This window comes from Labeo rohita, unplaced genomic scaffold (genome assembly GCF_022985175.1).
Source record: "Labeo rohita strain BAU-BD-2019 unplaced genomic scaffold, IGBB_LRoh.1.0 scaffold_84, whole genome shotgun sequence".
NCBI lineage: Eukaryota > Metazoa > Chordata > Actinopteri > Cypriniformes > Cyprinidae > Labeo > Labeo rohita.
Genome location: NW_026129788.1, coordinates 209,990 through 235,996, shown reverse-complemented (window position 1 = coordinate 235,996; position 26,007 = coordinate 209,990). Strand labels below are relative to the sequence as shown.

Here is a 26,007-nt window from a genome sequence, read left to right as displayed (position 1 = left end):
GTCTAGAGGTCATGAATGCATGAACTAGCTTTTCTGCATCAGAAACAGGTCACATGTTTCGCAGCTTGGCAATGTTTCTAAGATGGAAGAATGCTGTTTTTGTAACATGAGAAATATGATTTTCAAAAGACAAGTTGCTGTCTAATATAACACCCAGGCTTTTGACTGTAGTGGAAGTAACAGTACATCCGTCTAGTTGTAAATTGTAAGTCAAAAGATTCTGTGTATTGTTTTTAGGTCCAGTAAGTAATATCTCTGTCTTATCTGAATTTAATAGCAGAAAATTATTGGTCATCCAATCTTTTACATTTTTAACACATTCTGTTAACTTCGATAATTCAGAAGTGTCATCTGGTCTTGTTGAGATATATAGTTGAGTATCATCAGCATAACATTGGAAACTAATCCCGTGTTTTCTAATAATATTACCAAGGGGCAGCAAGTATATTGAAAATAGTAGAGGACCTAGAACAGATCCTTGTGGCACTCCCTACTTTACTGGTGATAACTGAGATCACTCCCCATTTATATAAACAAAGTGGTAGCGATCAGACAGGTAGGATCTAAACCATTTTAAAGCCTGCCCTTGGATACCTGCATAATTTTGTAGTCGATCTATTAGTATGTCATGATCTATAGTGTCGAACGCAGCACTAAGATCAAGTAAAACTAGCAGTGAGATGCAGCCTTGGTCTGACGCAAGAAGCAAGTCATTAGTGATTTTAACAAGTGCAGTTCTGTGCTGTGATGGGGCCTGAAACCTGACTGAAATTCTTCATAGATATCTTTTTTTTTTTTTGCAGGAATGAGCACAGTTGAGCAGATACAACTTTCTCTAAAATTTTAGACATAAATGGAAGATTAGAAATGGGTCTGTAATTTGCCAGTTCACAAGGGTCTAGTTGTGGTTTCTTAATAAGAGGCTTAATAACCGCCAGCTTGAATGGTTTAGGGACGTGACCTAAAGATAACGATGATTATAATTTTATAGAATTTATATTACATATATAAATAAAAATATTTTGTACACAATAACATATTTCTCTTAAATATATACATTAATTTGTGTGTATTTATATATACATAATAATTACACAGTACACACACATATATTAACTCAAACTATTATTTTGTATGCAATTATTTGCGATTAATCGTTTGCTAGCCCTTTTTTTTATTCATATTTTGAATTAGATGTCAGTTTTATATTTTAGCATCGTTGAAATACTATTATAGTTTTTTGTCCTTGTTTTGAATTAGATGTAATTTTTATATTTTTGTTTTCACCGTAAGTTTTAGTAATTTTGATGTTTTATCATTTTATAAATTAAATGTCTTTAGTAATTTGCATTTATTACATCATAGTTTTAGTTATGTAAGTACTTCAGGTCAAAACTAAACAAAAATGAGAAATAAATAGCTGAAATAAGTAATATATTTTTTTATTGTTTTAGTTCAGGTAACAAAAATGTTTTTTATTGGTTTTAATAGTAGTTAATGATAACAGCCCTGCTCCACTGCTAGAACTCATTACAGTTTCTTTAAAAATAGAATGAAAAACAGTGCAGAAATCAAATTTTATTTTTTATCTCGTAGTGGGAACAGACTTCATTATTAAATGAAAGAATATCTTTTTAATTAATAAAAAAAAAACGAATGTGACAATAAAATACAGCTAATCACATTTCCAAATCTTTTATTGTGGAAAATGAACCTCCAGTTGTTCAGCAGAGGCAGCAGGGGTCGCAGTGATCACATGTGTGTGTGTGTGTGTGTGTGTGTTGATGATGATGATGATGATGTCACTGCAGTGATGTCACTGTATTGAGCAGCTCACCTCAAGCCAAAGAAATTAACACACATTTCTTTACTTTTCTGGTTTGCAGTTTATTTGCTGCTCTGCAAGAACTCTCTCTCTCACACACACACACACACACACACACACACACAGAGACTCTCCAGATGTTTCACCACACAGTGTGTGTGTGTGTGTGTGTGTGTGTGTGTGTGTGCGTTTGTGAGTCTGTAATCTAGACCAGACTCATGCATTTACCCGTTTGCTAATTGCAATGGAAGCCTGCTGGTCACCTAAACACACACACACACACACACACACACACACACGTGCACACTGAGTGTCAGTGTCATATTACAGTGGCAGTGTAAGGTTACAGTGATTTACTGTATTTCACAGCTTCTTTCTTCTGTTTCTGCAGTTTCTTTGACTCTGTAGTCATTTTTCAAATGCTGTACAGCGTTTCTGAATGGAGCACGTCAGCGACACATGCGGGGTCAGAGGTCACTGTGTGCTGGAGCCATTATGGGTTAATAAGAAAAAGAGTTTATGATACACGACCGACACTCAGTGTAGTTTCACTGGCACACAAACCACAATCTGGAAACAATCAGCTCGATTTTCTTTCTGCTGTCCTCTCTCTCTCTCTCTCTCTCTCTCTCTCTCTCTCTCTCAGTGAATGACACAGGATGTGAGTCAGGCTTTGGCTCGTGTGTGTGTGTGTGTGTGTGTGTGTGTGTGTAGCAGAGTAGATTCACTCACATCAGCTCTTCTGCAGTATAAACACACTCTAATGTGAGTGTGACGGTTGATCATTGAGTCTCCAGCGCTGATCAGACTCTGCTCATGTACGAGACGCCACTTTAAAGAGACGCTTCAGCTTTCAAACCTTCTACTGTGCAACTTAAAATAAGATCATTAAAAAACCACTGAGAATAAACAACATCAGACCCCATTAAGTTGCAATGTAAAAAAGTAAAAAAGTCAGAATTGCGAGATAAAAGTCACAAAATCCCCTTTCATTTTTTATTCCACGGTGGAAACAAAAAACAGATTTGTGAAGGAAGTTGGAATTCTGAGTTCTGATCTTGCAATTCTGAGAAAGGAGTTATAATTGTGAAACAAAAATGAGCAATTTGCAACTTTTTTTATAATTTGGCATAAGTTTTCATAGTAATCTGAAACTATAATAAAACTATATATACATGTATATATATATATTAGGAAAACGTAAAGCAGCTGTAAAAGATTGATGTTTGAAAATTTAGATAGATTACATTAATATTGTTGCTGGCATGTTTCTAGCATGATTAGCAAGTTACTAGCATGTTGCTAGCATGATGATCATGACGATAATAATAATAATAAGTGTATCTTTCTCAAGTCAACCAAACTAAGAAAAAAGCTTATTTGAAATATGAATAAACATTATAATAGTATATAAATAATACTAAGAGAACACGGATTATATTGGAAATAACTTCAGCAGCACTTAACCTGAATCTCTCACACACACACACTCTTCCTCCAGTGCTGCAGGGGTCACTGATCTCCAGAGTGTTTTGCAGGAAGTTCAAGTGAAAAACAGACAGTGGGGCGACGCTTGTGTTTAGTCATGGCTTCTTTATTTGGCAGAGAGGTTGGTGAACACTAGTGAACTAGAGCAGACACACACACACACACACAGACACACACACACACATATAGACACACACACAAACACACACGTCTTTGGTTCTGTGGGTGTCAGGTCTGGTTCGGCGGCTCAAGGCATCAGGACGGTGTGATTTTGGCACTGGAAGAGCGTCAGTGATTGTGGCACGTGCTCACTGATGTGATTCAGCGTTCACAATCCTCTCCTCGCACACGAGGTCGAGCGCCGCGGCGCAGTGGTTTCTGGGCGATGAGAACCCACGATCCTTCACGATGATATTTACATTATATACAGGTATATTTACATCAGACGCACACGAGAAACATGAGAAACAGACACAGGAAGTCAAATCCACAGGCTGACTGAGGGAACAGTGCGTGTTCCGGTCCCACCGAGCGTCTCACAGCAGACAGATCAGGCTCTTGCCCTCCTCGATCTCCTCCTGCACTTTATCGCTGGACGTGGCGATCTCGGCCTGCGCGGAGAACACGGCGCAGATGAAGGTGAGGACGGTGCCGCCCAGCGCCGTGTAGAACGCCCAGCCCATGGAGCACAGGCCCAGCTGGTAGGGCGCCGCGTCGGGACCGCAGTACAGCTGCACCTTATCTGAACCCCAGCCGGCGGGATACAGCATCAGACCCAGAATCAGGAACAGACCTGCGGACGGACGGACGACACGTTAACACGCGGTTGGAGCGAAGGACGTGCGGTAAAACTCTCAAATCATTACAGAAACATCACGAGCATCACGTGTTTTTCTGTGCATCAGGCAGAGCAAACTGACAAAACATGCGGATTTCAGCGCTTTAACATTCACAGACACGTGATGAATTGTACAGCTCTGTCTGATTTAGATTTAATTGCCAATTCCAAGACAATCCACTCCATACAGCAAGTTTCCATTTTTATGAGTGGATTCGCAAAAATAACAGCGCTAGACGGTCGAGCAGACGTTCTGATGAATCACACACTCCAAAACTTCTGCCTCAGTATTTCTGTCTTGTTTTCCAGGACATTCAAGAAGAACTATCTGTCAACTCAACTTGTTTTCTCTTGGAGTGAAGCTTGTATTTCTTCTGAGCCCCTGGCAGATATGTGCTCTTGTTTTAGGTTTGAACTTGTTTTGATCTATTTCTCATAAAACTTATTACCATCTTTGATTTCACTTCATGAGTGAATTTTGAATTTGGAATATTAAGGCATTTGTACAGGAAACCAAACATACAAGGTGTGTTTGTGATGCAGTGATGGGTATCGTCTCATCACATCTGTCAGCTCAACACCAGCTAGTAAACACTAGACCTGTTGCGATCACTTCCTGTGTCTCTGTGGACAGACTGGAGTCACTTCCTGTAGAATGCAGCACATGTGATCAGGTGTGAGGTCACACGAGTGCGTGATTAACCAGTTCAGCTGCACTAACCGCTAAGGATTCCGATATATCCAATATTTTGAGACTCATTTTGGCCGACAGCAGATACCGATAGATTTCCTTTGGAAACAACACCAAGTCTCTCCTGTGCAAAAATTATAAGCAAATTTTTTAATTTTGGTTAGTTTTTAACAAGAATTATTTGTTAGAATTAAATAAACAATAATGAAGTTCTTTTATAATGATAGTACCCAGAAGCTTTAAAAATAACTAAACTATATATCGATTCCAGAAAAATGCAGTGGTAACCTGAACATTTTATTTTAAGATTTAACATTTGTAGATGGTCTAAAGCAAAAGAGTTGTAAAAATTCTGAAAATCTTTTAGAGCTCATAATTTGTTTACATTTTTTTTTACATTACCCATTAATGAATAAATCAGTATATATAAAATTATTTCATTTATAACGGTCATGCTTTTGATTTTTTGTTTTTTGAAATTCATGTACGCTACATCTTTAATTTAATCAGAAACTGATTGTGTATTTTACTTTCATTTTATTAGAAGCAGACCAACAGCGCCCCCTACGGAATTAAAACTCCTTACTGAACAGGCACTGCACATGCTCTTACGGTTTACTCCATCACACACCTATGTGCATTCTCAGATTAAATGTAACGATCCAAAACAGTGAATCTAAACATTATTCAGGCAAAACTGTGCTGCAAGAATGAGCTGCTACCTGACACTGCTGACTTGATCTAATCGCTAACACACCCTGAGCACATGTGACTTCTTCCTCTTATCGGCAAGGCATATCACCATTATTTTTCATATCGGGCTGATGCGATATTTACATTTAAAGCCATTAACGGACATTTCCATATTGGTCCGATAATATCATGCATCCCTAACCGCTCAACACCCTCAAGCTGAACATGACCAGCTCACAGACGTCTGATCTAGTTAGTATCCGCCCACTTACACAAGAAGAGACGTCTGACTGACACATGAAGCGACCAATCACAGATCAAGGTTTAAATCACAGCTTTATCTATCAATAACACACAAGACTGTGAGTGTGTGTTTGTGTCGGTCTGCTATAATGTGAGGAAATGAAAGTAGGTCATAAATTCTTTCCACATGTTGTTGAGGGTCTGAAGGTCTCAAAGCTGCACACACACACACACACACCTGACCATCACACTCTCACACACACACACACACACACACACTCTCTCTCTCTCTCTCTGGCTACCTCACTCACTCTCTCACACACACACACACAGCATCAGAAGCTACATGATGTCATCATAGAGTCAACAAACAGCATTCCCTCAAATACCCATCATCCCTTTCATTCTCCTCAGGGTCAGAGGTCAGACTGACTCACACATCAGTGAAATCTTCTGGAAAACACATGAAATGACCTCATCAGCCCACATAACCCATTACACACACACACACACACACACAGCATACTGTTACTGTTATACAGTAGGACCCTATGATTTCAGCGATGTGGAAAACACGGATGGAATCACAGAATCCAGTCATAAAAACGGAATTTACAGTTTAACACGGAATGACACTTATCTATAAAAATGTGGCATACAGTTGGTTCAAACAATGAAAAAAAAAAAGTTTAGCTTCAAAGCTATTTAAAAACATCATTCAATGTAAATTGTGATAATTGTAATTAATCATCGCAATTACAATTTCAAGGTAATAATCGTCAATTATGATTTCTGTCATAATCGTGCAGCTCTAGTTTTATGCCTTCATTTGATAATCAGAAACATTTAAATACACAACAGAGAATTTCTAAGGGGGAAAAAAGGAAACATTTCATAAGGCTATTGTAAGAATAAACAAAAGTTGTTTTTATGCATTCAAATAATCAGACATGCTAAAACAATAACAATACAACATAAGGTGAGAAAAAAATAAAATTTCATTGAGCTCGATAAATTTATGTTAAATTTTCAAAGGTTCATGATTTTAATTAATCAGACATGCTTTTTAATTAATACAACGTAATTTAATCGTTAAAAAAAAAGTCCAGAAATTTTTAAAAATTTAAAAAAAAAAAAAAAAAACGGAATCCAGAAAAATGAAAACGGAAAAAATGGAATTTGAGAAAAACAAAACAGATTTCATAGGGCCCTAATTGTGTCTTATATTACTATTATTTAGTAGAATGTACATGGTACTACTACTCTTGAATAAAAAAAAAAAAAATTACTACTACTGCTGAATAAAAAAAATATATGTATACCACACAATATTTCTTCCATGTTTAAATTTATTAGTAAATCCCATCTATTTGCCAAAAAATAAAACTGATTTCATAGGGCCCTACTACAGTAACACACCAATCGTCAACATCCTGCACTCACACTAATGAAGCCAAACACTTGAGCGCCTGTCACTGTACCTGGATCTGTCACAGTCATTTTAACTTAGTCAAGTCTTACATTTTTATTGTATACAATGCATTATGGGATGAGTATCTAAAAATGCATCGTGAGCTCATAAGCACACAGTCTGCAGCGAACACAGTGTGTGTGTGTGTGTGTCTCACCTGCGATGGCCTGCAGGAGTCCACACACGTTGAAGATGCTTTTCTTCATGATGCTCTGGAAGCACATGGTGAAGACGGAGATGAAGGCGACGGCGCACAGCAGCAGAATCCCGGCCGCGAGGAAGATGGAGGTGGCCTGCCAGAACCCGCTAGCGATCTCTCCGAAGTGCACGGCGTAGGGGCCGCACAGGACTCCGCGCCGCAGGTGGGGCAGCCGGATGCAGCGGCCGTAAATGCCCAGCGTGGGCCGGTACGCCTCGCCCGCCGCCGTGGCCCCGTGCGGAGAGAAGACGGCGTCCGGCGTCCGCGGGAATCCCACCAGCCAGTCGGTGCTCATGAAGGCGATGAGCTCGCTGAACGCCGCCACGATGCTCAGCAGCGTCCACAGCATCGAACGGCACGTCACGATCACGTGACACATGGTGCGCGGCTGGGGTCGAAGGTCACAGGGAACTGTGGGTGTGTCGTGTGGGACGAGCGGAGAGGCTGGAACAAATGTCTCTCTCTCTCTTTTCTCAGTGTGTCGTTCAGACGCGAGTTCCTTCCTCTTTCTGTCTCTCTTCCTCCTCCTCGTCTGGATTCTACATCTTAGTGCGGAAGTTTGACCATCATCTCACAAACACAACTGCAGGAAGACAGAACATATGAATGCAGCAGTTAAAAACAAGTTGGAATAAACAGTTTCGTTTACAGTGAGTTTAAATCTCACAATTTTGACTTTCTTTCCCAGAATCGCGAGTTTATATTTTATAATTCTATTTTTTTGTTTTCATCACAGCATAAAAAATTGCCACTTTTTATCTCAAGTTTGAATTTTTTAATGCAACTGTGAAACAAAATCACAAGTTGTGAATCACCGTTATATTCTGTGGTGGAAACAAGTTTCTATGCAAACAGAGCTCCAGATATAAAATCAGCAAAATAAGAATGAGAATATTCACCTGAACACAACAAAATTAGAATATTCAGAATAAAAACAATACATTCTCTATATGTTACATGATCTTCGTTTTAGAATTAGTGCTGCACGATTATGACCAAAATCATAATTGTCGATTATTCCCCTGAAATTGTAATTGCGATTATTAATTACGATTAACACAATTTACATTGAGTGATGTTTTGAATAGATTTATACCATTGTTTGAAGCAACTGCATGGCACATTTTTATATACTGTTTCTTCTTTAAATATAAAAAAGTACAAATTTAAAAATGAAAACAATGAGAAAAAAATCTTAAGATAACCTGTAGGAAAAATACACACACTCTCTCACACGCACCTCTTAAGAAAGCAGAATAATAATGTAAGCAGTTTTTTTTTTTGTAATCGTGCCTTTGAACGATTATATAATTGTGGCATCTGTAATTGTAATCACGATTAGAAATTTGATTAATTGTGCAGCCCTAATTACAATCATAATTTATTATCTATTTTTTACTTCAGTGTTTTTTTACATATTGCGTGTTCAGACTTTCAATTGTTCTAAACCTTTTTCTGTTTTCTATTGTTTTAATGCTTTGGTAACACAAATGTGCTTCTGACAATCTAAAAAAAGCTTTCTGAACTGAACTGAATATAATCACACGTCTGCAGTCGGTTCAGCAGTGATCTCGGAGAAACAGTTGAGATGTGATGAGATCTCAGAGCGAGTGTGATGTGTTGATGCGGACGGATTCTGCGCTGTGATTGTCATCAGTGTTTGTGTTCTTCTGAGACTCAGCTGCTGACCACAAACACATGTAGATGATGTCATGGGTTAACCAGCCGAACAACCATGAGTCACTGCAGCAACACACGACGCTTCATCTGTGAATTCCTCACTGCTGCGCTGCACAGGGAATGATGGGAAATGGGCTAACGAGTTCATCCAATCATAAACTGCTGTATTAATTGTGCTTTCTGATGAGAAGTGATCAGCACGTCTCTAACGCAGTCATTCAAAGTTTCCAATGAGTAACTATGACCAGCTGCCAGCTGCATAAACACAGCCCTTATAACTAGTCTAACTAACTTTGTTTGCTCTCAAATGAGCTTTTATGCAACTGACTTGAGTAATCCTTAGGGGAAAAAAAGACCAACTTGAAATAATGATGGTCATATGTGTGCAACTCATAAACACACACACACACACACACACACACACACAACTAACAATATCAACTGAAACAAAACAACTTGATGAACAGAACAGAGACGAAGGATTTCCTGAACACACACACACACACATACACACTCTGAGCGTCTCCATGCAGGTATAAACACAAGGCCTCATTCTGTCTGAAACACACAAATGAGAAATTGAAACCAAATGCTCAGATCACATGACCTTCTGAAAGGCCTTGACCTCTGACCTCTGCCGACTGCAGCCTGATGAGTGATAAAAACCTCACAAGTGTGTGTGTGTGTGTGTCAGTTTTATACATCCTGAGTTCTTCACAAATGAAAGTCACATGTTTGTTTCACTATACAGTATCACGGAGCTCATCTCACGTCTACTGTTTTCCTGTCAGGTTAATGATTTTTCTCTGTTTAACTCTAAACAAACACTCACGGAAACCAACGCAAAACACTAGATTTAAATAAAAATTATGATTTGACAGATTTATCAGCCTTTTTAACAAGTAAGGACACGTAAAATGTCCTCACTAGCCGCTTGTCTTATAAGAGAGGACATTTGGCCCTCACAAATATAACTAAACACACACACACACACAAGCGCTCAGGTAAATACCTGGTTTCAGCTCTGATTAACTCATTGCAGTCATATGAACTCAATCCCAGCGTCTCGTCTCATTCACTTCTCTGTGTGAATGACGCTCTGCTTCAGTGATGCCATTGCTCTGGCCCCGCCCACTACAGGCCCCGCCCCCGAGGGGCCCGTCTACAGCTGAATCTGGGTTACAATAACACACAGTCTGGCAGGAGCTGATGAAGTCCTGCTGTCTAAAGTCTAACGCTGCTAAAGTTCATCAACCCATCCTTCATCCCATCATAAAACTGTGAATGTACAATATGAATACAAGGGTCAAGATCTCCACCCTGATCACATGATTCAGATCCGCGTCATCAGAACAGAACTCCTGTGATAACGCCATGGGTTGAGAAACGCTGAGCATACGTGTCATATTTTATATGTTTGTGTGCACATTGACCGTTTCGCCCCACCCGAGAACTGATTTATGTTGATTACTGAGCCGCTGAATGACGGGAACGACAGAAACAGAGAAACAGAGAGGAGATGAGAGAAAATCACGTCAACACAAACACTGATGAGCACTGGAACAAAGACCCGCGCTAAACCAGACCTCACACTAGCAAAAATAAAAACAAACCTTTAACCACACAACTTCAAAATGATTCAAGTAACACGCTGTCAACATAAAACACACGACTTGTTACACAGCTTTGCATGAAATATGAAGGCACATTGTGTAAAAACAGCGTGAGATTCATCCTTCACCAGACCAACAACTAACTAATGCTCATCTGTAGTATGAACAGATTCACATGAATCCACTGCACTGATTCAGAGTCACTCCTGTAGTGAACACACACTGAGATCTGAGATGAGATCAGCTCAAATCAACTCTGATCATCTCCATCTGGAATGATGATTCCTGACCAGCACAAACGGCCGTGATCCTCATGGAAAAATGGCCCTCATGTTCAGTGAGATCATGTTTATGATGACACACACACACACACACATACAATGAGAAGAGAGGAACACTCATGGGATCAAACTCAGAGCGTTTCTATGGCAATCCTTCCCTGAGCGGATTATTGGCTGATAAAAAACACACACACACACACACACACACACAGGGTCTGCGATGAAACACAGCCAAACACAATCAATCCAGCGCGGCTCAGCGTGAGAGTAACCAGGAGAACCTCATCATAACATCACAACAGCAGAGTGATTCACTGATGTCATCATCAGCACCGGCACGAGCCCCACAGACGCCTCCGTCATTCCCACAGCCTCACACCACACACACACACACACACACTGAATGAGTTTCCAGAAGCAGTCGTTAACGTGTCGTGTAACCCGTTTAATATTCACAACAACAAACCACAAACAGAGAGTGTGTTTGGATTTCTCCTGCTGTCATCACAGGAAGTGCTAGTACTTCACTAAACACTTCACTAGTTCACTCAGTGGATCGCGGGCGTGGGAAAACCAGGAGCGCTGTTATTCCATACGGGGTCAGCTGGGAGAACACCTGCGATTGAGAGGTGAACAGCTCCCATAATGCCTCAGGAGAGACCGGATGAAGGTCACATGATGAAGAACAGCAGCTAGACCCGTCCTGCCTGACATGCCATTAGTGCTGCATGAGCCAATCAGAACACACTACATCCCATAATGCAATGTGTCTGATTATAATGCCAAACATTACTAAGACCTATGAATTTTTTTTTTTTTTTCCCAAATTCTGTTTTTTTTTCCATGTTAGACCTTCTGGACTCTGCAAGAATGGTTAAAAAAAAAAGCGTATTTAATTAAATCAAGTAATGGATACAATGTAACAATCAACAACTTTCATTTTAGGGCCTTTGTTTTTTTGTTATTCAGTGTTTTCCATTTTAATTTTCCACTTCAATGGTTTAATCCATTGTTTAATTTGAAAAGCATGTCCAATTAATTACCTTTAAAGCTTTAACATTTTAATTTATTAATCGCTTTACAATAATAGAGCTTTGTGAAAGTTTTTGGGGGTTTTCTTCAGAAATTCTGCATTGTGTTTTAATTTTTTGAATATTTTTCTGTAAAGCTGCTTTGAAACGATGTGAATGATGAATGATTTATTTGTGCCGATCACTTACGCCCCTCACTGAATGAACTGAGGTCAGTGTGTGTGTGACGATCATGTGACGATGCTTTGACGTGGTTATCGTGCTGCACGCTAACTGTAGTGATCAGTGGTGCTCCATACTGAACTCATCCACTGCAGTGTTTATGTGAGGAGCTGAAGATCAATCAGCCTGAAGAGGCGACTTCCTGGTTTCCTCGGGTCACATGATGGAGAACAGCAGACGTCTGAGTGGGTGGTCAAGCAGAAGCAGAGACTCCCGCTGGAGCCACACAGTAAGTGTGTGTGTGTGTGTGTGTGAGCAGCTCTGAGCGCCTGATCTCTGACAGTCCTCCGGTCTGACCCTCTGGAGCTCCCAGCAGCCCCTGCAGCAAGAGGAGGATATCCGCAGCACTATTGTTCAGAACCACTGTTTGTCAGTTTAATCTGTTCCTGCTGCAGGACACACACACACTCACACACATTCACGAGACCTGAATCTGCCGCCCAGCTCACCTACTGACCGTATTCACTGTCAGCTCATCTGTTCTCACGGTCCATCAGGATCATCACCGGAGCCGAGGAGTTTAACGGTCACCCGCTGATGGATGTGGGTCACATCAACACCCTGTGTTTACTGAACATCCTTGAGAATGAAGCAAGCGGCTGACCAGCAGTGAACGGTTTACACTAACGAGCGTCACAGATTCTGGGTTTAATGACGTCTGTTTTAGAAAAGCTTCATGAAGAATTAAACACACTTACACACACTTACACACACACAATGAAGAATCACGTCAGTCTGTGCTGATCCACCACATGAGCATCTAAAGCAGCTGTTCTCAATCACTTTGACTCATTGTCCAGCACAACATTCAAAGGCCCAATATAAACCATTCGATTTTTCATCTGAAACTTCTACTGTAATTGTGACTAAAAAGACGCTTATGTTTAACTTTCTTATTTACAGAAACTGGGAGTGTTGATGTAGTTGCCAAATAACAATTAGTTGTTGCAGTTAACAATTAACCACAAATCATTTTGTGATTCCAGACATCTGCAAGAAAAAGAAATGTAATAAAAAAAAATAAATAAATAAAAATTAAAAAGCATATTAATTACCTTGAATTATTTTAATGTATTTTAATATATTGTATAATTGTATTAATAATAATAATGATGATGACTTGATGTTATAGTAATAATAACAACATTGTACCAGTTAATAAACTTAGCCTCTATGTTAAGACAGTGTCTTAAGTACTAGTTTGACCAACTAGCAGTTAACCGAAGGGTAACCAGTTTTATTTTTTAGATTCAACTCAGACTAATCTACATTTTTCTGTAACTGAATTTAAAAAATGATGACCAGTCTTAAAGAATAAATTGACTAACTTTTAAGTCTAGTCTAAACCTTTTATGCAACCGGCCCATTATTATTAGTATAAATATGAATATTTATAATATAATCATCTTAAAATACTTGTAAGTCATCCTGAAGCCTCAGCAAACTTACAAAGGACTCCAATAAGTCTTAAGATTATTTAAATTTCATTATATTAAACTGATAATAAAAATGTGAAATCTCCACTAAAAGTAAAGACGTATAACATTAAATTGACATCATGCATTGAGTGCTATTCCAGCAGATGTGTTAAAGGGTCAGTCGGTTTAGACTGCAGGGTCTTCCAGTACTGTCTTGAGCGTTGACCGTGTCTCAGGTCTCCTGGTTGAGAACAGCAGTGAACAGACAGTAGTGTGTACCTACAATGAACCCTCACACACTCAGAGAGGAAGAGCTGATCTGATCTCAGCGCCTCTATTTCAGGGTGTTTGTTATGGAGGGGGTTTCCACCGTTCAGCGGGACGGCAGGTGGGCTCTGAACAACATCACGCGTCCCATTGTGTCCAAACGCGGCACATCATCAAACACACGCCGTACGGACCCTTAAACAGCACAGCAGCTGGACTGATGGGAAAGACTGAGGCGACTTTCAGTTCATTAATGACACGCCGCTTCCTCGTCTTACAGTATGATTGTGTCCTACAGGAAACACTGACACACACCTGATCACATAAACACACGCTGAACACTCTCACACACAATCGCTTCAGTTCAGCTCAAAACACTCCTGACTATGTGACCAAGACATGTTTCAGGTCTTCACACGTCTTTCACATGTTCAAATACAAATTTGATGAGTGACTGCCGACAAACACGTCAAAGCAGGCGTCACGTCACGACGACTGAAAGCTTCAGCGTTACACAGCGGCCTGTCAGGCGTAACATGTCAAACATGAGGACAATTGAGCTGATTACCGCGGTTCACGGCACAATGACGTCACGGGTCACGAACCCCGAAAGATCATCAGACGGGAAACTAACAAGTCCATTACAGAACACAAGCAGAACCTGCACACATCAGGTCTTTATATCATGTCATCCACACACACATCACATGTTACGAGAGAAACATCAGTAAAGATTTTTATATCTGACACAATCATTCTGATCTTTCTGGATGAGAACAGCAGACTTTAGCAGATGCTTTCATCCATAGCGACCAATACTGCATTGAAGATTTACATGTTATCAGTTCAAACACTGGGATCGACTGTCTGAGTTCCAGGAATAATGTTGATTTCTGTTGACTCTAATGAGACTCATCTGACACACACGAGACTCACACTCACATCTACTAGAGACCCACGATAAACAGAATACAGTCAAATGCCCTATTTGGATGGTAATGGTTTCTCAGACGGATGTCCGTAAAAATAAATTTACATATCACCACAGTGATAAAACTCACAGATTCGGACGGCGATTTATTCACAGTGGAGAAGCGAGTTCCGTGATCCTACGAACCCAGGAACGTGCTGCTCACGTGGCCAGTCACATGATTGTCTGCCATTAATAAAATGAATTTTATTTACAAATTTAATCTTATTATTGTGTAAAATGTATTAAAAATACTTATTACAAAAAAAGAAATACAAAATCCACTAACATTATTCTGCTTTCTTAAGATGTGTGTGTGTAAGAGAGTGTGTGTGTATTTTTCCTACAGGTTATCTTAAGGGTTTTTTTCTCATTGTTTTAATTTTTATATTTGTACCAATGGTATAAAGCTATTCTAAACATCATTCAGTAAATTGTGATAATCGTAATTAACAATCACAATTACAATTCTGATTTCTGTCATAATCGTGCAGCCCTAGCTATAGTTATATAATACGCATTTCACAATTGAATTGCATACCTGCCGCTGCCATAGTAAAGACCCATTTCAAACGTTTACATGCTTTTCTTCTCTTTCTGTTCCCACTCGCTGTAGTGGAGCAGTTACAAAGTATTGTTCTTTTAAACACTTTCTAGCATTTCTGTAATAAATATGCATTCAAATTACAGCGTACAATAGTAACCACACAGTGTTCAGCAGTAGTCAAAAAGGTATTAAACATTGAATTTAGAATTTTTACGAGGGTGGTGAGAGAAAAACACAGACATACTGGATTCAGACGGCAGTTAAATCATCGACTGCCACCTGTAAATGGTGAAAATCACTTATGCCCCCATTAGAAACAATTATCATGCGAATAGGGCTAAACTCTAACAGAATGGTACAGAATTTGGTAAATGCCGAATTAATTCATTAATTTCAAAGGTAAAGATACATTAGGGACTAGTGCATACACACACACTTTTTTAATTTGATTACATTTTAAAAGGGTGATAAAACTGTTAAAGTTTTATCAATCTAATTGATTACCACTGCTTTTGACAATAAAATTCAGATTAAATTTACATTAAATCATAAAACACAAAATTCTGAAAAAATGTAATAGAATTAAAACAGAAAATAAAATTATTATTCTATTGCTAAAATTGTTTAATTATTAAAAAAATTATTAAAAAATTAGTCCAAATAAATTTTAATGGAAAACACAGAATTTGAAGAACAAAACTACAGACAGCAGAAGGTCTCTGAGAACTCAGATGCTCTCCTGGAGAAGACAGCAGAAGGACTGTGGGACTGATGAGAGCTCACGGATCGTACAGACACACGCTACGAGAACCCAGAATAATAAACCCCACGTCACACACACCATCCGTTAACCTCACATCAAACACACACAGCAGAACTGAGCTGCTGGCCAGATGGACCTTCAAAGGTTCTGGAGGAAACCCGTTTAGAAGCTTCAGTCTGATCCACACACACACACACACACACACACACACACACACACTCTCGTGTGTCTACAAGCACACAACATCAGCACATTAGAGTGGAATATTAACCATAAACACTGGATTCATTAGATCTGATCACATGTTACTGATCTTCATCTGATGGATTCACAACAGCCACAAGACTTTACAGAGCACTTCCTGTCTCCTAAAAGAGCGCTTCCTGTTGAAACACCCATACTGACACACTGAACTACTGAACCTATTGAGAAATCGCCTGTCTGTCAGTGATTCCAGCTCATTCTCTCCTGCTCGACAATCATCCAAACATTCCCACAAACCCCAGCGACAAATATCACAGAAATATCAGGCATTCTCAGCGACCTCTGACCTTCACTGGGAGACATCCCGAGCTCACACGCATGAGCCTCTGAGGAAATCTGACTCAAATTTGTCCTGAAATTCCTCAATGTTTTGCCAAACCCTGTGAAATACAATAGTTCCTCTGAGCAAAAGTCCCTTGTAGATTTATGATAATATTTCAACAATTTAACAAAACTTGTTTTTGTTAAATACAATATTTCTTCTTATTATAATATAATAACCACGCATCACAACACACACAATCACATTATCATGAAAACACACAGCTATAGTTTCAAAATCACTGCAGTTCTCAAATGAATCACTATAGTTTCGAAATGAATCACAATAATTCTAATATGAGTCAGTGCAGTTCCAAAATATGAAAATCAGTCTTATAGTGAAAACACAGCTGTGATTGGCTACTGCGGCCGCTCATTTGCATACAGCTGTGATTTATTAACACATCACATTACGGTGACTGGATCACACTCGAGTGTGTTTGCACTACAGAATAATATAGTGAACACAAACGCTCCGCAGCAGTGCGGAGATGAATAATACAGGCGGCTCCTGCGGGGCCCCGAGCACAAGCGTCCCCTGAGAACAAAGACAGACAACAACTGTCCTGAAATGTGCGGGGGTTTGGGTGGGTGAGCTGAACCTCCTCCGTCCTAAAACACACTCCGCTGCTTTCACAGAAAACACAGCGTGAGCTCATGAGGACGACACACACCACACTGAGACAAAGAGAGACAGACAGACAGAGAGACAGACAGAGAGCAGGAGGAATTTGTTTGATGCAGCACAGATGAAAAACACTAAGAGCAAGAGACAGAGATAAGAACGAGAGACTGGTTTACTACAGCACTAATCTTATCAGTGTGCATGACTGACCTGCACTATAACTCAGACCTCGAACACCAGCCTCACTGCACACACACACACACACACACACACAGCACAATGAAGACGATGATCTACAGGTCACCTGACATCAGACGGACACATACTCACTCTCTGTGTCTGTGTGTGTGTGTGTGTGTGACGGCCAGCGCTCAGAGCTCTGGGCTTGATTTGAAGGCAGCGCGGCTCGGCTGGTTTTAATTCAATCAAACATGCTCCTTTTGGGAGCGCTGCATGGAAACTCCAGCACGTAATGTGACCCATTTAAAGCCCTTCTGCGCTTAAACAGAACCGGCCACATCCAGATTCCCGTCGGTCTGAACCGTGTGCCTGCGACTCTCCTGCACAAACCTACGCGTCCGCACGATCAGAAAGCAGCGTTTCAATGCAGATGAGCTCCGTCGGCAGCTGTGCTGCAAACCGCAGTGTCTGCTTGACCTTTGACCTCCAGCACACATTCAATTAGCATTTTAACACCGCGTTTATCTCGGGTTTCACATTCACACACACAGACACACTCTGGCTCGCGTTACAGATGATCTTACTGTAGAAAACCACACGATATGCTGAGCACTCTAAAAAATGAATCACTACGCAAGTATTCTGAAAAACGAATTGCTACACTTGCAAAATGAGCTGCTATAATTGTAAAATAAATCATTACAGTTCTAAATTGATCACTGCAGTTCTAAAATGAATCATTATAGATCAAAAATGAATCAATACATTTCTAAAACAAATCATTATACGTCAAAAACAAATGACTGCAGTTCTAAAATGAATCATTATAGATCAGAAATGAATTCCTGCAGTTCTAAAAATGAAACTTTATAGTTTAAAAAAATAAATCAATACATTTCTAAAACGAATCATTATACGTCAAAAACAACGTTCTGCTGGCATTTCTAAAAATAAAATATTATAGTTAAGAAATTAATCACTGCAGTTCTGAATTAAATCATTCGAATTCAGAAATGAAATCACTGCAGTTCTAAAATGAATCATTATAGTTCAGAAGTGAATCACTGCAGTTCTAAAATGAATCATTATAGTTCAGAAATGAATCACTGCAGTTCTAAAATGAATCATTATAGTTTAGAAATGAATCACTGCAGTTCTAAAATGAATCATTATAGTTCAGAAGTGAATCACTGCAGTTCTAAAATGAATCATTATAGTTCAGAAATGAATCACTGCAGTTCTAAAATGAATCATTATAGTTCAGAAATGAATCACTGCCGTTCTAAAATGAATCATTATAGTTCAGAAATGAATCACTGCAGTTCTAAAATGAATCATTATAGTTCAGAAATGAATCACTGCAGTTCAAAAATTAATCATTTTAGTTCTAAAATGTCTTTGCCACTGCAAATCACTGTCAGTTCAGAGTCTCATTAGAATGTGGCCAAAATCAGCACGATGCTTTTGTCTATGATGATTTGAAATGCTGTCTATGTAGGCAGCTCACCAGGATTCGAACACATTCAGATCGTGAATCGCAGCAGTGGGGCGCAGACAGACTGTGTGGTCTGAGATCCAGCACACAGTGTTTACCTGACGGCCCACAAACAGCGCAGGAAAACTCGCCTCTGAGTTTCCACTCGTTCTGAACGGAGGAAAGCGTCTCCCCGTTGGCAGCGCATGAGACGGACGCGTGTGTTTTCTCTTGGCTTGAGCGGCCTGTAATGAAGCGTCTGTGTTTTTATGGTCGGAGCGGAGAGCGGCAGGACCGTCCACGCTCTTATTCTTAGCTTCCATAAAGTGAACGTTCACTGATGATCGAGCGCTGGTAAACCAGCTAACCTCAAACAGACCTTAAAGGGCCAGCGCAGGAAAAAAGACATCACGCTGAGCCCAGATCAGTCAATCTGACTGCGGGCCCAAGGCATTGTGGGACGCAGCTGGGTCCTAAAAAACGATTCTTAAAAGTTAATAAAGATTATTGGAGGATTACTGGAAGAACAAAGATTATTGACATTTTAAGAGAAAATACAGCCTTTCTACTTCAAAATGTCACATATTTATTTGTTTATTTTTGTTTATTCCCTGATGGAGTAAAATTATAAAAATACACCACTTGTTTTTTAACAAAAATATGATTAAAAATCAGGCTTCAAATTTAGAATGCACAGCAAAGAGAATGAAATACTGTTTATAGCCTTTATAATCTGGCAGAACTGTATTTAAATAGAGAGAAATAATCAGTATCTATTATCTGCCTGACGATAACAGAAATAAAACAACACAGATGTGTCACCATAAACACATAATGACAATAATCATCAATTATTTGACGTGAATGGCTGAAAACAGCTTTGATTCATAAAATCTCACCAACACTTTAATTATTTCTCCAAGCCAGCAATGAGGATAAATGTGACCCTGGACGACAAAACCAGTCTTAAGTCACTGGGGTTTATTTGTAGCAATAGCCAAAAATACATTGTATGGGTCAAAATTATCATTTTTCTTTTAGGGCAAAAATCATTAAGAAATTAAGTAAAGATCATGTTCCATTAAGATATTTTGTAAAATTCCTACTGTAAATGTATGAAAACTTAATTTTTGATTAGTAATATACATTGTTAAGAACTGTATTTGGACAACTTTAAAGGCGATTTTCTCAATATTTTGATTTTTTGCACCCTCAGATTCCAGATTTTCAAACAGTTGTATCTCGACCAAATATTGTCCATCATAACAAACCACACATCAGTGGAAAGCTGATATATTCAGCTTTCAGATGATGTATAAATCTTTTGAAAAATTGACCCTTATGACTGGTTTTGTGATCCAGGGTCACAAATGAAGGAAAAGACTCACATGCCTGTCCTCTATAGTTTCACGCTGTTTTACCATGGTATTCACATGGTACATGTACAACAACATACGGTTTTACCTTGACAGTACCGTTGATTCATTATAAAACGACGAGGTTTTCGTTCATATTGTTTAAATTTCCACTCAGTGATAATATAATTGTGTGTTTCTGAATGAAATAAAGCACATAAAGTGATTTGTTGTGGTAAATGAGGCTCGGCTGCAGATTGAATGAGTAAATCTGAACGATTCTCCTCACGGAAAGAAAAAAAACATTTTTAACCGAAGAACAAACGAAGACGAATCAGACACAGCAGCTGTAAATCTCACGGTATATCACGTTAAAGCAAATCAAAACGCTTTCAATCCAGAGAAAGGAGAGAATGAGGGAATGAGAGAATGAGAGAGGGAGAGAAAGAAGGAACTCGTCGTTTCTCCTGCCACGACTTTCCGTTCTGGACACACCGACGATAAAAAACCAAAAACCGATTCAAACGAGCAACTTTCGGACTGGAGTCTCCACACCGAGCTGCTCTAAATGTAACGAATCCGTTGTGTTTGCATTAATCTGAGGTGAAAGTGCGGTGAAAGTGAGGTAAATGTATAAATGTGAGGTAATTTATACCTAACCTGCGAGAACAAAAGCTACTCACGTTCGCGCGCTCCTCAGCCGGACGGTCTCGCGGAAGAAAGTCGGTGATTTCAAACATCCAGAAAACGAAGGTTTCCGTTAAACCGTCCGCGAGCTCACAAACTCATTCACCGACACCCTCTCTCGCTCTCTCTTTTCTCTCTCTCTCTCTCTCTCTCTCTCGCCACCGTCACCACGGCAACACACCGGCGCCTCCACGCGGCTTCACAGCTGTGCGCGCACGCGCGTGCTCAACCCCAGCGCGAGGGTCGCTCATTGTTTGGCGCTGAGTTGTGAACGATCCGCATCTGCGGACAGAAACAGCTGCTTCATCACATCTGTCCGTCCGTCACAGAGACATAACGGACACATCAGCTCACAGACACACACAGCGCGACTCTCATATTCTCACACTGAAGTGTCTCCAGCTACAGAACACAGTGTTTGACAGATCAGTGGTTCTCAAATCTGTCCTGGAGCATCCACAGCCCTGCACGTGTGGTGTGTCTCCCTCATCCATCACACCTGATTCACCTCGTCAGTTCATCAGTGGAGACTGTGACACCTGCAGTGACTGTGTCAGACTCACTGAGACACAAGATGTGCAGTGGAGGAGATTCAGGAATCATGGACAGGTGTGAAAACCACTGAAGTAGATTAAAAGAAGTTTGTCAAGACCAACTTTGAACTTGGCTTGAAAAAGCCTGACCAGAAAGTTTGAAAAAAGTTTTACATAGTTTTAAAAGATTTCAACATTTTTGAAAGTTTGTCAGTTTTCAGTCTGAAATAGATTTAAGTTTCAAGTAGTTTTAAAGATTAAAGCTTGAATGTTTTGAAGGCAATACAGTCTGATAGAGAGATAGATAGATAGCATGTTTCTAACATGACTAGCATTTTCTAGCATGATTAGCATGTTGTTAACATGTTTCTAGCATGATTAGCCTGTTACTGGCATTTTGCTAGCATGTTTTCATCATGCTTAGCTTGCTATTGCTTTAACATGATTAGCATGTGGTTAACTTGCTTCTAGCATGATTAGTATGTTGCTAGCATGTTTCTAACATGATTAGCATGTTGCTAGAATGTTTCTAACATGATTAGCATGTGGTTAACTTGCTTCTAGCATGATTAGCATGTTGTTAACATGTTTCTAGCATGATTAGCCTGTTACTGGCATTTTATTAGCATGTTTTCAGCATGCTTAGCTCGCTATTGGCATGCTTTAACATGATTAGCATGTGGTTAACTTGCTTCTAGCATGATTAGTATGTTGCTAGCATGTTTATAACATGATTAGCATGTGGTTAACTTGCTTCTAGCATGATTAGCATGTTGTTAACATGTTTCTAGCATGATTGGCCTGTTACTGGGATGTTGCTAGCATGTTTTCAGCATGCTTAGCATGTTGCTAGCTTGCTATTGGCATGCTTTAACATGATTAGCTTTTAGTAATTTGCTTCTACCATGATTAGTATGTTGCTAGCATGTTTTTAACATGATTAGCATGTTACTACCATGTTGCTAGAATGTTTCTAACATGATTAGCATGTTACTAGCGTGTTGCGAGCATTTTTCTAGCATGATTAGCATGTGGTTAACTTGCTTCTAGCATGTTGCTAGCATGTTTCTAACAGGATTATCATGTTGCTAGCATGTTTCTAACATGATTAGCATGTGGTTAACTTGCTTCTAGCATGATTAGCATGTTGCTAGCATGTTTCTAACAGGATTAGTATGTTGCTAGCATGTTGCTAGAATGTTTCTAACATGATTAGCATGTTACTAGCGTGTTGCGAACATTTTTCTAGCATGATTAGCATGTTGTTAACATGTTTCTAGCATGATTAGCCTGTTACTGGCATGTTGCTAGCATGTTTTCAGCATGATTAGCATGTTGCTAGCTTGCTATTGGCATGCTTTAACATGATTAGCGTGTGGTTAACTTGCTTCTACCATGATTAGCATGTTGCTAGAATGTTTCTAACATGATTAGCATGTGGTTAACTTGCTTCTAGCATGATTAGCATGTTGTTAACATGTTTCTAGCATGATTAGCCTGTTACTGGCATTTTATTAGCATGTTTTCAGCATGCTTAGCTCGCTATTGGCATGCTTTAACATGATTAGCATGTGGTTAACTTGCTTCTAGCATGATTAGTATGTTGCTAGCATGTTTATAACATGATTAGCATGTTGCTAGCATGTTTCTAACATGATTAGCATGTGGTTAACTTGCTTCTAGCATTATTAGCATGTTGTTAACATGTTTCTAGCATGATTGGCCTGTTACTGGCATGTTGCTAGCATGTTTTCAGCATGCTTAGCATGTTGCTAGCTTGCTATTGGCATGCTTTAACATGATTAGCTTTTAGTAATTTGCTTCTACCATGATTAGTATGTTGCTAGCATGTTTTTAACATGATTAGCATGTTACTACCATGTTGCTAGAATGTTTCTAACATGATTAGCATGTTACTAGCGTGTTGCGAGCATTTTTCTAGCATGATTAGCATGTGGTTAACTTGCTTCTAGCATGATTAGCATGTTGCTAGCATGTTTCTAACAGGATTATCATGTTGCTAGCATGTTTCTAACATGATTAGCATGTGGTTAACTTGCTTCTAGCATGATTAGCATGTTGCTAGCATGTTTCTAACAGGATTAGTATGTTGCTAGCATGTTGCTAGAATGTTTCTAACATGATTAGCATGTTACTAGCGTGTTGCGAACATTTTTCTAGCATGATTAGCATGTTGTTAACATGTTTCTAGCATGATTAGCCTGTTACTGGCATGTTGCTAGCATGTTTTCAGCATGATTAGCATGTTGCTAGCTTGCTATTGGCATGCTTTAACATGATTAGCGTGTGGTTAACTTGCTTCTACCATGATTAGTATGTTGCTAGCATGTTTTTAACATGATTAGCATGTGGTTAACATGCATCTAGCATGATTAGCATGTTGCTAGCATGATTAGAATGTTCTAACAAGATTAACATGTTAACGTGTTTCTAACATGGTTAGCATGTTGCTAGCTTTTCTCTAGCATAATTAGCAAGTTACTAGCATGTTGCTAGCATGTTTTCAGCATGCTTAGCATGTTGCTAGCTTGCTATTGGCATGCTTTAACGATTAGCTTTTAGTAATTTGCTTCTACCATGATTAGTATGTTGCTAGCAAGTTTTTAACATGATTAGCATGTTACTACCATGTTGCTAGAATGTTTCTAACATGATTAGCATGTTACTAGCGTGTTGCGAGCATTTTTCTAGCATGATTAGCATGTGGTTAACTTGCTTCTAGCATGATTAGCATGTTGCTAGCATGTTTCTAACAGGATTATCATGTTGCTAGCATGTTTCTAACATGATTAGCATGTGGTTAACTTGCTTCTAGCATGATTAGCATGTTGCTAGCATGTTTCTAACAGGATTAGTATGTTGCTAGCATGTTGCTAGAATGTTTCTAACATGATTAGCATGTTACTAGCGTGTTGCGAACATTTTTCTAGCATGATTAGCATGTTGTTAACATGTTTCTAGCATGATTAGCCTGTTACTGGCATGTTGCTAGCATGTTTTCAGCATGATTAGCATGTTGCTAGCTTGCTATTGGCATGCTTTAACATGATTAGCGTGTGGTTAACTTGCTTCTACCATGATTAGTATGTTGCTAGCATGTTTTTAACATGATTAGCATGTGGTTAACATGCATCTAGCATGATTAGCATGTTGCTAGCATGATTAGAATGTTCTAACAAGATTAACATGTTAACATGTTTCTAACATGGTTAGCATGTTGCTAGCTTTTCTCTAGCATAATTAGCAAGTTACTAGCATGTTGCTAACAGGTTTCTTACATGATTAGCCAGTTATTAGCATGTTGCTAGCATGTTTGTAGCATGATTAGCATGTTGCTAGCAGTAGTTTGAATAGTGTTGCTCATTTGAACATTCCGTCAATGTAAGTCTATGGGATTTTTCCCAAATTTAAAAAGCGTAGGTCTGATCAGTTAGAACAGATACAGCACACCCGGAGATCAGTCTGAAGATCTGAGTTTGTAGAGTTAAAGCTCTAGGAGGAGTAAGAGTTGGAAATTTTAGTCTCAAAAGAAGAAGTTTAAGTCGGATTTTAGTAAATTGTAACTTAACTTTTTGGAACATATTTTTGTTATGTGGGTATCTCACAATTCTGAGTTTATATTTCGCAATTCTAAGAAAAAAAGATTGCGAGACAAATTCAGAATTCAGAAAATTCAGATTTGATTGATAAACTAAATCAGTAGCATAAAGTCACAATGACTGTTTTAATGTAATATCCTGTGACTGAAACACACTTCCATATCTGTTTCTCTTTCTCAAGGACGTGAAGATCTCTGTTTTCTCCAGCAGGTCTCTGTAATCTCTCAGACGTGTGTTTGGAGAGGCTGCGTGTATTTGTTTGGACGGCACACATTCTTCACCCGCCGTAACCCCGCCAGACCACCGCTGATCCCAGATCATCCGCGCTGCCGTCGCACACAGCTGAAGAAATAAGAGGTGTGTGAAGATCCGCGTGAGCTCACGCTCATCGCACCATCTCAGCTGTGTCTCGGCTCATCCTCCGGTCTTTCTCCTCACATTCCTGAGATGTGAACGTCTGGAGGACACGCGTGTAAGATTACCAACGACTGTTTTCAAGAGAAACGGGAGACTTCAGTAAAAGCCTCCATTTGTTCTCAGTTTAATCTCAATGCTTTCTAGGAGAAACAGCTGAGATGTAGTGATCCTCATGCTGACAGCACACTCTATATGTGGAGCTGAACTGATCAGAGGATCATCTGCGAACATGAGAAGGTGTTCTGAAGAACGCTGGAGGGACATGTTGCTGGAAAACAATAAGAGATGAAG

The 26,007-nt window shown here is 39.3% G+C and overlaps 1 protein-coding gene across 2 annotated transcripts; it reads right to left on the bottom strand.

Moving 5' to 3' along the window:
* Positions 1-3,403: 3,403 nt before the first annotated feature.
* On the bottom strand, positions 3,404-21,723 carry lhfpl2a (LHFPL tetraspan subfamily member 2a). 2 transcript variants are annotated; one of them, XM_051104881.1, is made up of 3 exons: positions 21,143-21,723; positions 7,407-8,031; positions 3,404-4,106 (listed from the first exon to the last, which is right to left on the bottom strand). In XM_051104881.1, exons 2-3 carry the CDS (start codon positions 7,825-7,827, stop codon positions 3,850-3,852), a joined length of 678 nt encoding a protein of 225 aa, XP_050960838.1. In that variant the 5' UTR covers positions 7,828-8,031; positions 21,143-21,723; the 3' UTR covers positions 3,404-3,849. The 2 variants fall into 2 exon arrangements, with proteins under 2 accessions (XP_050960838.1, XP_050960839.1); XM_051104882.1 differs by lacking the exon at positions 21,143-21,723 and adding an exon at positions 10,141-10,259.
* Between the last annotated feature and the right edge of the window lie 4,284 nt (positions 21,724-26,007).

Bases quoted from the DNA above. Each gene is read 5' to 3' on its own strand.
- lhfpl2a (XM_051104881.1), bottom strand. From the start codon at position 7,827: ATGTGTCACGTGATCGTGACGTGCCGTTCGATGCTGTGGACGCTGCTG. The intron at 4,107-7,406 runs GTGAGACACACA...GTCCGTCCGCAG, and splicing joins ACTCCTGCAGGCCATCGCAG to GTCTGTTCCTGATTCTGGGT.